Source organism: Pholcus phalangioides, unplaced genomic scaffold (assembly GCF_987345545.1).
Source record: "Pholcus phalangioides strain wild (caught in Gottingen) unplaced genomic scaffold, Ppha-v1.0 ptg000003l_1, whole genome shotgun sequence".
NCBI classification, from domain to species: Eukaryota; Metazoa; Arthropoda; class Arachnida; order Araneae; family Pholcidae; genus Pholcus; species Pholcus phalangioides.
Window position 1 is genome coordinate 58,126,996 of NW_028301596.1, and position 16,473 is coordinate 58,143,468.

At 35.2% G+C, this 16,473-nt stretch overlaps 1 protein-coding gene across 2 annotated transcripts in view; it reads right to left on the minus strand.

Moving 5' to 3' along the window:
- LOC149089011 (uncharacterized) overlaps positions 1–16,473 on the minus strand; it is a 478,375-nt gene that overhangs the window by 315,849 nt on the left and 146,053 nt on the right. For both annotated transcript variants that reach the window (XM_089251364.1, XM_089251369.1), the window contains one exon: positions 5,311–5,449. In XM_089251364.1, the coding sequence (XP_089107490.1) occupies positions 5,311–5,449 (139 nt within the window). The remainder of the gene's footprint in view (positions 1–5,310; positions 5,450–16,473) is intronic.

Genomic DNA, 16,473 nt, shown 5'->3' on the forward strand with positions numbered 1-16,473 from the left:
GTTACAATTACAATTAGATATACTTACCGATATTATGGCACACTGAATTTATTCCGGTATGGAACATAGAAATAAAATATTAATATCTTTATACCATATGCTGTTCATTTTAATGCTGATGATTGATCCAGTACTAACAACCATTCCATTTAAAAAATAATAACAGTTACATTTTTGTTCAATGAAGCAACAGCAGGGTTCCCAGCTTTTTTTCAGTCATCGTGTTGGGCAATCGGCCTGTTTTAACCTTTGTGTTTGTATTTAAACTTTCACGCATTTCATTTAACTCCTTCTGGGATTATACTATAAAAGTTTGATAAAAGATCATTTACAAAACATAAAAAAAGCAACCAATGTAATTGGTTCATTTTTCAAGTTCTATCCTAGTTCTAAACCGGATTCGATGCGTTTTAGTAGAATAACTCATGGATTGATACTCATCAAATGATTCAAAGGTGAAATGTACGCCAGTAAAAGATAAAGGTTCGAAAGAACTGCGGCTTTTTCATTTCTCAAGTGAGATCGGATTTTTTTTCCGGGAAATGATGTAGTCAACTTTCCACAAGAGGTGGCTTCAACGTGGTCGGTTGACGAACCTGCGAAGTCGGGAGTGCAACATCTGGTTCGAGTCAGTCAACCGGAGTACGAGGGAGAAGCAACAACCGTTATACATATATGTAAGATGGTGGAAAAGTAGAGTAAGAACTAAAAGAAAGAATGGTGGGTTGTGGGGATAGTTGTGGCGTCTTGACACGTTGATGGCGTTTCCTTGTCCGAGTCGAACCACCGCGACAGGAGCACGCGGCAAGAATCTCTCTCTCAACCAGAACTCTGTGGGAAAATACGCCACTGTGAGAGAGAGAGAGAGAGAGAGAGAGAGAGAGAGAGAGAGAGAGAGAGAGAGAGAGTATACATGGAGGAATGTAATTGATTATTTCATTGAATGCCTTTGGCAAACACGCGCAGCACGCAATCCTGCAGAATAATAATGGGCAAAAGAAAAATGCTCGTAAAAATTATGCCTCGTATATGAATTTGTTTTGCTTGAATCCTCTCATTGTCAATGTTTCGCTTCTGCATGACTTTGAATTGCTTATAAGACGGAGCTTGGCTTGAGAAAGTTGGATATTCCGAAAATCCTTGGACACACAGGCTAAGACTGGAAAAATAAAAATAAAATTAAATGCCTGACCTACACGTAACGTAAAAAAAATACATGCGTGACATTTCTTGGTTTCTCCATTGAACAAATTTTTGCCACGCATTCAAAACAAATGTGATGTTGTCTGTCTGAAAATATGAAATTGAAAGAATTAAGAACATTGCAAAAAAATCGAATTATTCTTTTGTTTGATGAAATCTCAAAATTTTCGCCAAGTAATTTCCCCCAAGAACCGATTTTGGACAATTTTCCTCCGAGTTTTAATGAGTGATGTCCACCTAGTCCAAGGCTGGTACTACACTAACCTTGACAGGTGCAACCAACGGGCATATCAGTTACACTCGAGAGAATGCAACCGATAAGCTCATGTCGCATTAGTCAAGTTTTGTAAAAGAACTTCATAAAACTTTTATAGTGTGGCTTAACGAAATTTTCATTTTTCATAATATTTCCCAACAAATTCTAAACCAATGTGTGCCGTCTATTGATGAAAATACTTACTGATGAATTTAAATAACGAGAAATATACAGGGCGCATAGCAAACAGGGGGTATGGCAATTCACTGGCGAACCGTTCTAGAGGTACACTTAGAGGTACCAATTAGAAAAAAATTTCAAACAACGTGTAGTACTCAGATATGTCATTTATGTTTCATGGGATTGTATAGTTATTAAAGTAAAAAAAAAAAAAAACATTTTATACACTCCCCGTGTGCCCTAAAACCCAATTCGAAAGTTGTTTGCTCTGTCTGTCGTGATGCCAACAGAAAAATTCCACGTTTCGAAGTGTAATATTCCCTGATATATTCGAATTCGAAAAACGGAGGAAATTTGGGGGGAAAAGGCACCGTTAAATGCGGGTAGAACGGGTTTCCGCATTTAGAGCATTTTTCCCCCAACTTTCAAAAAATAAAATATACATACACAATTGGTAATTATTTGATGAAAAAAAGAATACAAGATGGAGTTTATGGAAGAGTGAAATTAACCTATATGCAGTGTGTCGTCATCGGGGGAATCGCATGCATGGTTCGAAAAGAGTGGGATTTTCTGAAGGGCGGCTGAGCCTAATTGCATTAAAAATGCCAACCCTTGTTCCCCGACGCCAGTTTTCTCAAAAACATGTTGGACGAAAAGAAAGGGAATGAAAATTGAGTAAAAAATATAGTGAAAGAGAGAAATACAGTATTTTTGAAAATGTGCAAAGTTTCAGGTTATAAGCAAAATGAAGCATGAGAAAAATGTACACAAAATTACAAAAAATACAGAAATTGCAAGGAATTTTTAAAAAATTACAAAAAATAAATTAAAACATTCAAAATGTAGTCAAAAATCACCTGGAATACCTTAAGGGGGGGGGGAATACAGTTGTGTTATTTTGAATGTAGTTCAGATGTTGAAGAAGGCTTTGGGTATGCTGTTGTCATCTTTAACGTACTTTTTACTCACTTTTCATTTCCTTTTTTTTATCCAATATATTTTTAAAAAAGCAGGGGCGACAGGAACAAGGGTTAGTGCCTGATTGCGTTTTCAATGCAATCAGGCATAGCCACCCTTCAGAAAAGCTACTCTTTTCGAACCATGCATGGGGGTTCCCCCTGATGACGGCACACTGCATACGTTCTATTTCACTCTTGCATAGACTCCATCTAGTATTCCTTTTTCATCAAATAATTATTAATTGTGTGTATATATTTTTTGAATGAACAAGTGAGCAGCACTAACGCTTTTGTGACTTAAAAGCTATTTTTGCTATTTCTTCTTCCTCCCGATATATATATATATATCCGAGCAGATATGTAAAAAAGATAAAAATTCATTATTGATTTCGTTTGTTTATCTTCAGATGTACTACATTGGCAAAAACTTTGGGGGACAAGTACGTACTTTTGTTTAAGGCTTAGGCCTAAAGTACTTTCAGAAAACGTTTTCGCTATTTCGGCCAGCCTCTCTGGTGGTTCCACCGGATTAAGAACCCAGAAATATCTTTCTTGGTTATATAAACATATATTTGCATTTCTCATTAGTTTCAACTTTCAAAATTCCCCATAAACCATACAAAAAATTTCTCCTATTTTTTGGATTTTTTACATGGACGTGTTGGCATGTGATCGAAAAAAATAAATGCCTGAGCATGTCGGGCAATAGGTTTACCCTGCCCTGAGACAGACGCTGGCGAACAACCCACGAAAATTCGTGTTGGAGAAAATTTACTCCAGTTGGGTGTTAATTAAGGGATTTTAAACTGGCGAGTGTGTGCACTTCCATAGTCATGAAAATAAAAATTATCAATGCCTGATGCGTATTTGTTATGTTAATATCACGAAAACAAGCTGCCGTGTTCAAAATATACAGCTGGCTCCGTTTAATTTCGGTTATCAAAGAAATGAATATCCCCCCTCTCATTTGATTAAATTTCTCCCGCACAGAAAATGTTAAAATTCGCAGCTAATCCAATAAGTTTAGCAACTTTTTCTCGTTTTATCGAATGTTACGATTCACAAGACAACTGTCAATACACATCAAGCACTATGTATATAATATTTTTGTTGGAAAAATTATTTGGAACCAATATAAAATATGTTGTGAAGGCTCTTAGAAGAAACTCAGAATTAGAGTTGGTCTGACTTGAAAAGTTGTCTTCAGTACGTACATTTGATTATTTTATTGTAATTCTCTGTAGAGCCAATAGAGGAATCTATCTTTCCAAACTCTTGAAAATGTGGTAGGTATTGTGATCGCTGTAATTTAACACAATTTTCATTTCATTTTGATGTCTGATTTATTCCAGAAGCTTCATTAATCTTCCTTATCATCAGAGTTTCCAATATAAAAATCATATCAACGGTGTTAAGCAGCAATTGAATTCTTGCAGGCATAATCGGATACCACGGTTAATCCGACATTGTGTGATGGAATCTGTGATATCCGTTTAAGATGGGGGGGGGGGTGACTGTATCATATAAACGTAAAATGTTACCGGCCTTAAATTGTTTTTCCCAGCAAACAGGTATTTATGATAAGCATTCTTAACGAGGCATTTATTAACAAATGTTCCTGTATATTATCTACATACAGGGTGTTCTGCCAGTCCTAATTCGGCCTGTATCTAATCAACCGTTCTTCGAAGAGGCAATGCTCTAGTTTAAAAAATTTTAAAAATGTGTTCAAAAAATCACTCTGTACCAGTTTCGAGAATGAAAATGTAATGTCATAGAATAAAAAAGCAACATTTTTATGCGATCTCCCGTTCTCTAACTTTCAATTAGGAAGTTGTTGCCTACGCAAAAAAACTAACGGACAACGCTCCTTTCCCTCATTTATGCTGTTCTTTCTCAACTTTTCTCCCATTTTTGAACTCAGATATCTCAGCGAATATTACACAAAAAAACCCGATTTTTTTGTTAGCCTCAAAAGGCAAAAAAATTTTTAATTAGAAGTTGAAGGACAGGGACAGGGGGGGAGGGTGTACAAAAATCTATAATTTTCATTTTACGGCACGCTGTATTTTCACTCTCGAAACGACACAGAGCGATTTCTGAACACATTTCAAGGATTTTTCAAATTAGAACCATACCTCTACGATGAACGTTTGATGAGAAAGTGGCTGCATTAGGACTTGTAGGACACCCGGTACACCCCAGAAGCTGCACAGGAGTAGTGAGAATGCTTGGACTATGGTAAATATCATTGATAATGAAAGTAAAGAGCTTAACGTGCCAAGAAAAATGGAGGCGTTACCTGTTCAAAACCGTGGGAACGTTACGTGTCTGTATGTGATTTTCCTTCGAGTACGCAACCGTCACTGTGTTGTTGAAAGTCCTTTGCTTGTAATAAAAACTTTTATGGATTATTTACACAAAATTATTCCGAATTATATCCAAGTAGATATTTTACTTCAGTTTTGCCAAAGACCCGAAATTAACATGTTTTGTTTCCTTTATTTGTTTGCTACTGAAAATATTTTTTTTGCAGAAGAGCTCGACTGTATTTAAAATTAATAATACATTTATTGTCATTAACGTTTCCCCTTAAAACGTAACCGTCCCTTAATGCCAGCATAACTGTCACCAAGATGCCAATAAATCTCCCCATGAACATGCATCATTCGCGTATGTAATACTGAGATAAAACATTTCGTGTCTTACTTGGGCTTGCGGCTTGGGTTGCATCCAGGCCATGATGTTTTGTTCAAGGTATTGCTGTGCCTGTTGCGCAACCGCCCCCGGGACAGCCGATGAGCCGGTCGCCGTTGGAACTGTCACAGGTTTCGTTTGTCTCGACATCCTGCGGACAAAAGAAAAGTAATACATCAGTGTTAGTCACTATGGTCGGCAATAATATCAAAGAAATGCACAGTATTCGACAAAATATGTCAGGTACGTTTTATTATGCAGTATGTTATGTATTTTTTATTTCACGAATTGTCTGATTCTATCATGAAACGAATCAACTGAAGGATACTCCGGCCCGCGGAACTATCTGGCTCTCTCGAGAATTGTCTCCACTTCCATAGCTATCGATGATTCTACTGTAGATGCAGATCAAGGGTTCTTAACTTCTTGTGTTTACCCGGCAGCTTCTGGGGCCATGCACCTACTGTACCAATAAAATGAAAACCACGGACATCTTTTTTTTTGCATACACACAAGGTGGTTATAAATAAATTAACACTACTCAGACGTACGTATGTAGCGCCCATTCTGATGGAGATATTTTGATGAAACGTGGTTTTTTTTGGATATATGGACCGGGGAGAGAGATTAAATAAAAAATAGTCCAAGTTTTGACCACCAGATAAAAAGTGGAGCTTTGTTTTATCGCAGTGATCTTTTTCCCATGGTCCGAATAAGTTTCGGTGAAATACGTCCACCACAACGGGCGCTATATAGGTAAGAGTAGTGTCAGTATTATTCACCGACTGATTGAAACTGACACCACTACTCCGATCTATGTAGCGCCCGTTGGTTTACACGTTATTTGAACCATGGCGGACTTTTACATGGTGGTCAAAACTTGGACTATTTTTTATCGAACCTTTATTTTCCCCATGGTTTATATATCCTATATAGAATATATCCTATCCGAAGTTCCATCGTTTGTTTCATTTCGTCTCAGCAGTGACAGTTTATTTATAACCACCCTCTACAATGAAGTAAAAACAATAAGAATTGTTAGAGACTCATGCAAACTCATGAACCTCTCGAAACCTCTTCAAGAGCCCGCTTGGAGGCATGGACGCATGGTTAAGAACCCCTGATGTAGCCGAAACGTTCTTTCTTTCAAACCGAACACAACTGTGGTCTATCGTCATGGGCTTTTTACTACCGAGTGGGATGGACGTGTGCATGTCGACCTGAGCATCTCAGTGGGTATCTAGTGCCCTATGTGAATTTCATCTAGGTGAAACCATCTTATATCCCTTGTAGGGACGGAGGGGGGGGGGGTCTGGCCGGTTTTTTGCGGTTGTATAGTAATTAAATAATACCTAAAGGACGTGTCAACGATCATTGAAAATAGTTAATGCACTTAAGCGTTATTTGTCCTTGTTGCCTCGTCTCCCATGAATAGCGATTAAAAAAAAACACAAGACACTTTCCTACGTGCTTTAAGAAGTGTATTATGAGCATTATAACCTTTTTTATAGCAACATGTGATACTAAAACGCAACTTGGTGTGTATTTATAGCCCGAAATCCCATAAAAAATGATTAAGAGCGTGTGTTTTGAAATTACCGTCGCGTGAAACAAGCTCTAAAAGCGGAAATAAGTGTAAAGAACCAAAGCATATCTGATGAATCGGGTCACGAAAAAACTATATATTGTATACAAAAAAGTGAAAAGGAAGGTGTTTAATCAGCATTTTTCGCTTCATTTTCTCTACAAAGTACCCAACTTCGTTGTGCGTACGGACACGCCCGATCCCAAAGACGAAGTTAGCTATAAATCTGGTATAAAACGCGACTCGAATAAACTTCTTGAGCAATTTTATCATCCGTGCCATTATGATGAATATCACTGTACGTATTTGACTTGGATGCAAGAGAGTATTACGGTCGCGCATTATAAATCTATCTATACATCTTTTTCATGTTTTAACCACTTTTTGTGTGAACCGATCGGACTTTTTGCGAAAGCATGCCTATTCACTACGGTTCTTTGAATGTCTATTGGTGGTATTCACTTACATGGTTTAAACCAACAACATCTATAGCAAAAGGCCTCCGCGCGAAGCTAGTGACTTCACTGAAGAAGTTATTTCACTTATAGCTATTGGATATAGCAAACCGACGCATACGATATCTTTACTTTTTCTTGTAGTATATCCAATGAGTATAGGTGAAATAACTTATTCAGTGACGTCACGAGATTCGCGCGGAGGATTTCTGCTATTGAAGGTGTTGGCATGGCCCTCGAAACTTGTTTTCGTTGCCCGCCAATCGATTTCAGAAAGTGATTGAAAACATCGAAAAAGGATTAATTCTAGAATTAATGGGAGAAATAATTTCGGAAAAAATGAAAACTCAGAATTGATGAAAATTCAAATTTTAAAATTTTTGAAACATATAGTTTAATAATTAGTGAAAAAATATCTTATAAATCAATGAGAGAGTACAAAAATATACATACTTAAAATCAATTAATTAAATAATCCCATTATTTTAGAAAGAAATGATTTCAAGATGCATTGGGAAGGAATATAATTTCAGAATTACCGCAATGAATAGTTATAGAAACATTTAAAATGGTTTCAGATGAATTGATGTCTATCAAAATTTATTAATTCTCTCAATCTGTAATTAATTAATTTAATGAGTAATTGATCAAAAACTTTTTCATAATTGATGAAAAAACTTATTTCAGAACTACTCAAAATTGGTAATTAATAAAAGAAATAGTTTCAGAATAAATGAAAGTCATCAATTATTTTTGTCTCTGTTTAACTCGGGGGTCCCATTTGCCCCCTTCAATTAAGATGTCTCTAACTTTAATTATATATAGTTAGTAGCACACGCGGGCTTCGTGTGAACTTCCAATTCGGCCCACCGTGTCTAAAAGTTTGAAAATCCCTGGTTTGAACTATGGCCATAATTTTTAGATAGGAGATCGACACGGATTGGTTAAAAACTTGAAAACCAATCCGTGTCGATCTGCTATCCAAAAATATAGACCATACTTTAAACCATATATGCTCAACCCATGGCTAACGGTCTCAATGAGGACTTCGGAGTCATCTGATAAGACTTAATAACTTGAACCTTATTTTGTAAAAATGCAGTCCGTCAGATTAATATGATATTTGCTTTTGAAGTGCTGTTGAGCACTGTATAAAAACACCATCTACCGCTTTTGCTATTGCGATTCGAACGCACATTCTACGACCTGAAATGCTTGTTTAGGTGCCTTATATCCTCTATTACAATTTCTCTATGAATTTAGAATCACCCCGTATACGCACCCAGGAATAAATATTCTATCTGCCTTCATAAGGCTTAGTGGTAGAGCACTCTCCGCCATACGACAGACCGGGATTTTAGTCGCTGTAAGAGGAAAAAATGGATCTGGGAAATCTCTACATGTAGAGTTTTCCGCACGTCTTCTATTACAAGTCTACAAGTGTGTGTGTGTGTGTGTGTGGAGAGGACAACTTTCTCTACATTAACCAATGAATATACAGTGAAACCTGGCTTCAACGATATTCGATATAACGATAAAAAAGTCCCTCAACCACTATATTTTTTCTAGTCTTGTTCGGGCATGTCTATGCTCTAATGTTAAACTGCTGCCTCTCTATATAACGAAAATCCTTTTACAACAAGTTTTTTGGATCGCAGAGTATCGTTACATCGAGGTTTCACTGTATAAAAAAAGATTAAGGAAGTAAATCACGCTATACACTTATATCACGCCTCATCGCGAGTGGTCCATCGCGAGTACTTCTAGCCATACGGAGAAAAAATATGTGGCTCACTGAGACGCTCAAGCTAATTGGCAAATGAAATGGTACGTTCACACGTGACCAAATAAGAAGAAACATGCACAGAATAGTACGTATTCTGTCACGGAAAATCAAATTTCCGGGCGGAATGATCTCGAGTGAAATTGTACTTCCGTAGGAGAACCTTACTCTCGACATTCCCATTTAAATACGAATTAGGAATCGTGGTGTGTTTTTCTTGCAACGTACGAAATAACATATAATCGCGTGCTATTTGCACGCTAATCATGAGACTCCAACAACGAACACATTCACCCGCGACCACGAAAATTGGAAATGAAATTTATGATTGAGGTGCAAAAACAGAAGAGATTATATATAGTGATCAGTTTTATTGCACTCAAACACGATTCTAAAGTGTAGTGAAAAATCACGATCGATGGTCATACGCAATGGGGCGCGGTAGCCCAGGTCGATAAGATAATCGTCTAAAGTACCAAAGGATGTTTAGAGGTGTCGCGAGTTCGATACCCGGTTCGACCTTGTTAGAAAACTTTCCTGACACAGGGGTACAACAGAAACGTACCAACCTCTCAATGAGTATAAAAAAACAAGTCTGCCGTTCGAATTCAGCAATAAATTGTAAGTCCCGGTCTAATTAGCCCTCGTGTGCAGAAAATGACCGTGGTGCGACAAAAATGATAAAAAAAATGGTCATACGCAATAATGACATGGCGACGCAGTCACGTGTGTGATAACACTGCTATTAAATACTCTGATTTTGTTCTCAAAGATATTTCAGTGATTTTAGGATGATTTTGGGGAGCTGATTGGTTTTGCAGATTGGCTCTAGTTTTTGAGATAAAGTGAAAACTGAATTTCTCTCTCTCTCAATGGTAATATCATAAGTAACATACAAATCACATTGAATCTGCGTTATAAACAAAAATAGTAAATCATTGTTAAAGATATTTTAGTGATTTTATAGTGAATTTGGGACGCTGAGAGAGACTTCGAATCTGCATTGTTTTTTTTTCTTTAGATTTTGGCTCTGGTTTTTAAGATAAAATGAAAATTAAATTTCAATGGTAATACCATAAGGAAACATACAAGCCACATTGTTGAGAATACGCATTATCTAAAAAACTAGATCCAATCTGACAAAACTAATGCTAGATTCGCAATCAGCTCTCTACAATCATCCTAAAATCACTGAAATATCTTTGCTATTGATTTACCGTATTTGTTTATAACGCACAATTTCAATGTGATTTGTATGCGGCTTATGATATTACTATATATTGGAATTTAATTTTCACTTTATCTTGAAAACTAGAGCCAATCTGATAAAACTAATACCGATTAGGAATCAGCGCCCCCAAAATCACTTTAAAAATTACTGAAATATATATATATTTGCGTTATAAAAATACATTTCATACCGTGCACCGCCCAGGCTCTATCGACCATTGTCAATTTTAGCTATTGCACCGGATGAGAGGGGCTGGGCGGTGTATACATACAAAATACAGCAAATCATTGGCAAAGATATTTCAGTGAATTTGGGGCGCTGATTCTGAATGTGTGGAATTGGTTATGCCAAGTTGGCTTCAGTTTTTAAGATAAAGCGATAATTATATTTGAATGGTAAAATACATAAGGATCTCAAAAATCACATTGAGAGAGAGGGAAACTGTGCGTTATAAATAAATACGGTAAATATCATTTTCACAGTTTTAATGTGATTTTTATAATGCTTATGGTATTACAATTGAGAAATTCAACTTTCAATTTATCTCAAAAACTAGAGCAAATCTGACAAAACCAATGACAGGTTAGGAATCAGTAACCCCAAATTCGCTTTAAAAAATCTGTTAGTGGACCGACAAACTCAGAGGGTTGTTAGTAGGCGTCTAGAGGAACAAAAATTGCAATGGAACATGATGTCTCAAACCACATTGAGAGGGTGAAAATCGCGAAAAATGCAAATCGATGTTATACACTCAAGGAGGTGGATTGGACGCGCGGGATCCGTTGCTTGGCCTCCACGTTCGCCGGATCTCAATCCGTGTGACTCTTTCCTATGGGGTCACCTTAAATCACACATTTATGCGACGTCTGTGGACACACCGAAGGATCTCATAACGCGGATTGTCATCAAAACATACTTGGTATCTTCGAGCGCGTCCGGGAATCGTTTTTACGTCGTTGTAGACTGCGCAATGATGTCAGCGGCCGCCACTTGCAACAACTCTTGTAATAATTAATCAAATAAATCATTTTTGTAGTTATTATTGTACTTTTTGTCGTTCCAGCGTGACGTCGAAACCTACAAGCGTTTCTCGTGATTTTCACCCTCCCTACGTGTTTTGCGACACCATGTTCCTTTGTAATTTTTGTTCATCTTGATGTCTAACAACAACCCTCTGAGTTTGTCGGTTCATTAGCAGAACACCCTGTATATATACTACCGTACAGGGCGCTATATTCTTTACCGCACACTAAGGCTTATCATACATCGCCACCGTCGAACCAGTGGACCTTCATAATGAAAGGCTTGCATCTTAACACTGCACCGTACAGGACTAAACGAATCTCCGAAAATTCACATACCCGATCAGGCATGTAAATTTTCGTAATGATTTCTTAAACGTACGATAATAATAAACAAATTTTGTTATGATTTTATAAACACGATTTTTTTTCTTAATTTGTGTTCGGATCGATTTATAATCTCCCTCTTTTATGGAAATATTTCTGTTTTTTCCTTGTTTTTTTTAGCATTTTTTGTTTTCTTGAACAGAATTTTTTTAATTATTTTTTCCTTCAATTTAATTTTTTTCAATTTAACATTTCATTTAAGCATTTTCAGACTCATTTTTCGTTACGTATTTTTTCTTCAATGTTTTCAAGTGTCTTTTTGTTCTTAGTACAGTATATATTTGAAATCACTATTAAACTTTTTTCCTCTTACCCTTTAATATTTAATTTAAATTTATTACTATGTTTTTTAAACAATCATGGTTATTATGATTTCGTAAAAATTGCGATGCATTCTTGTGTTGCCAATATTTGTAACGGGCTAATAGCCTATATGTGAATGCATATTCTTGCATTATTTATACATATCTTCATGCACATGTACAGGGTAAAACGTAATATTTCTATGAATTTGACAGTATGAACTTTTACCAATTCAACTATTGTAAATTGTTGTAAATTATGATGTATTCTTGCGTAATGATGGTGTTATCAATCTTTGCAACGGGCTAATAGACTATATACGAGTGCATATATTATTATTATTTTTATACGAGCTATAATACACTGCGCTGTACGGGTTGTCTCTATATACAGTGATACCTCGGCTAACGAAGATGATTCGTTCCAATTCACATTTGTTAGCCGAAACATGATTTTCCATAGATTTCTACTAGAGCTGGTCGGATTAATCGATTAATCGGGTAGGTTAATCGATCAATTGTTAAAAATAATTTTTTAAATAAATTTAGTTACAAATTTTTAGTCGAGTTAATCGATTCGATCAATTTGATTAAATTTTTTTTAAAACTTTGTGAATTAACTTAATTTTTTTGAAAAAAAAAACCCGATTAGATATATCTTATATAAATAATGCTCTGTACAGAACATTTGGGATAAGTGGCTATTTAAAAATATTTGGATCAAATTCGATTCAACTAAAAATGATTTCAAATTGAGTTTGATTGGAGTTTAAAGAATTCAAGACCAACATTTATTGTCTCCACTATGAACAGTAGTTTTTGTATTCTTGGAAACACCAGCCCATCTCCTCACAAGTGCCATTCGCATGAGCACCAGCGAATGGCTCATGCAGATATTATAAAAATCCTCGACTTCTGCATGACAAGACTCATTCTAACCAAGATCCTCATAATAGCCGCAGCTTTATCTGGTCCAGGTTCATTGCATTCTAATTGCCTAACTCAGGGGTCTTCAACCTTTCAGACACAACGGGCCAAATTGAAACTTCCCACAAATCCAGCGGAGCCACGATATTATTGCAATTTAGTGCCATCGTAAAAGGGGGCCACCGAGTTGAACAGACAAAAATAATTGAAGACTTTGATTTAATCTGAAATTATCTATTTTATTAATTATCAATTTTGATTAATTCTGAAATATTACTTTTCATTTGTTCTGAAAAATTATATAATTAACTACTGAATAACTAATTAATTTTGAGATTAATTTCAATCTGAAATCACGGTAAATGCTTCTTTAATTATTTGTTTCAGTAATTTTGAAATCATTTTCCTACCCAATATATCTTGAAATCATTTCTTTCAATAATTATGGAAATATTATTTTATTCATTGTGAAATAATTTCTATCTGAAATTACAAAACTATTTCTCTCTCATTGATTCATGTTATTTTTTTTTCACTAATTCTGAAACTATTTGTTTCAAAAATTATTATTTTTTCAGTAATTCTTAATTTTTATCAATTCTGGAATTATTTATTTAATTATAGAATCATTTACTTCATTCATATTCTATAATTATTATTTCATTCATATTCTATAATTATTATTTCATTCATATTCTATAATTATTATTTCATTCATATTCTATAATTATTTCACTCATATTTTACAATTATTATTTCACTCATATTTTACAATTATTATTTCATTCATATTCTACAATTATTATTTCATTCATATCCTAAAAATATAACTTCATTTATGTTCTATAATTGCCATTTTTAATTACATTTTAGAATTGCTATTTCATTTGTAATCTAGAGAATTATAATTTCATTATTTATATTCTATAATTATTTTTTAAATTAATTTTGGAATTAATCGTTTTTCACTGTATTCAACCATTTTCAGAAAATGATCTGCATACCACGAAGAAAAGCTTCGAAGACCAAATGTGGCCCACAGGCCATGGGTTAAAGACCCTTAGTCTAACTCAGTGGTTCTCAACCTTCATAAGCCCGCGGCACGGTTTAATTTATTTTTGTAAGTGGAAGGCCCGGTCAAACACATGATTGACGGAACATGAATGAGTGGAAAAGGAAACGGCAGATCAGTCGCGGCCCGTAGGAATGATGTCACGGCCCGGCGGTTGAGAAACACTGGTCTAACTCATAAAAAAATGCAGAACGTGCGTGCGCACATGCATTCTGCTATGGTTGTCCATTGAAATCGGTTATAAAATGCGCGTTATTCGAAATCTTAAAAAAAAAAAAAACCCTGAAAATTTAATTAAAAAAACTACCACACGGAAACGGAATTTAATTGGAAGGCAAAAGAGAAAAAAATTACAATGACGGAAACTTGAAAATGAATGAACACCGCCGAGAAGTTAATAAGGGAAAAAGAAGTTTTTGGCTAATTTAGAATTGAATTTTTTTCCCCTTGTTATCTCGATAAGGATAACACAAAGTCGCTTTCTTTATTATCGAATTGTCCTTAAAAAATAATAATACATTCAGTGGTGCGTGTAGACAAAAGAAAATGATTGAAACTTTGTAGAAAGAGAGGAAGGAAGGAAGGACCCGCGGACTTCAACGAGGGAAAGGCTTCTTATTATACTTATTTTTCTTTCGGCTCGAATTAATGCTTTAAAAAGACCTCGTTAAATGAATTACACGCACTTCTCTTTCATTTTTTTCAGATATAAATAATTTGGGGAAGAAATGCTACGTACAATTTTTTTTGTTTCTTCTGTTGGTTTTGTTCGTCGCATTAATGGTTTCATTTGATTTTCTTGTTTCAATCGATTTTTTTTATCAATTGCCTTTTGTCTTCTTTTAATTTGTTTCACTTTTGTTTTTCTTTTCGTGTAAATTTATTTAAAACTAGATGAAGACATTCTCTAAAGAATTTCTCTTCTTCTAAAGCCTCATCGAGACCTGATTAATTCCTGGATCGGCGGAATAACATGTAACCAATTGTATATGTATGTGTTCTTTAGCTTTCTTTTCTATTCGAATTTTTTTTTCTGTGGTCTGTCATTCAGGATTAGGAGATTTTATGGTCTATATTTCGTATCACATCAATATTATTTACGTTTGTAACTTTCACTGCCGCTGATTGTTCGATTTCTTGAGGCAACTCTGAAGATACCATAGTATAGATATAATATAACTACTACATTCACACACACACACACACACGCACGCACGCACACACACAATCAAATGTTTCACTATTACACTCTTCGCTCGACATTTTATTTTTCTGAAAGAGTACGTTTCTTGCCTTTGAGTGGCTGGAAATGCATCATTCATGTGAATTAGAATATTCACCATTATTGTGCTTCATTTCAAATGAGTATAATTAAGATTAAAATTTTTAAAACTGATTATTCGAAATTATTCTACTAAATATGATTTCTACGTCATTTGGCAAATTTTCTTACGTCTCGTTTTGGAACGAGAAATGTCCAAATCAGGCACTTTCAAAACTAATATCATGAGAAATAGTTTTGTACATAGTAAATTAAATTTTGTACGATTTATGCACTTGTAGTGAACTTTATGACTTTTTTAAACCAATCAATTTCAAATAAGGTAAATAAAATAAAAAAAAGGTAATTAAAATTCTAGAAAGTTAAAAAGATAATTGAGAAAATATCTGTCTTGAGTTGCTTTTCAATTAGCCCGATAAAAGTTATCAAACTAAAAATATTCTTAGTGCAAGTTACCTTTTAAGCAAATGCGAAATTTCTTATTTTAAATGTTTAAATGGTTGAACGGAGCAAGCCAATAAATATACAAATTTTAATGACAGTAATCGAAAATATTATTTAAGAAATAATTCATAGTAAAATGTGGGCAGCACAGCGTTTGTGCAAACTACCGTAATTAGCAAAGCTGGCTCACTCGGTTTTGCAGGGGAATGACGTGACGTCAGCTGGTATCGATTCCAGCGCCTCATGAGACAGCCCTTGTATGGCTCTGAATTCAACTCGGATAATCGTGAAGTGAAACCAGCACGATGCCCAATTTCCCATACGACTGCATCTCGATCTCGTTTGTACACCGACGTACGCGTTAGTTTGACAACTATCATCAAGCTTTGGGGGATTTCGGGTTTCTTGATCAGGTTCTATTTTAATTTAATGCTTCCCCCATGCATGCACAGTGTCGTTATTTTGTATTTTGAGTTTAAGCGTGCTTTTTTTTTTTTAATTTCTTCCCCGCAATGTAAGTGCAACCAGCCTATTGTGGATGTAAATAAACAAACAGATACTTTCAAAGAAACTTATGAATAAGACTTATACTTATGTAATAACTTATAAATTGATCACAGACCAAACTGGTTCAAACAAAAGCTGGACAAGTCCACAGACAATCACGAGTATAGTGGATTCATTC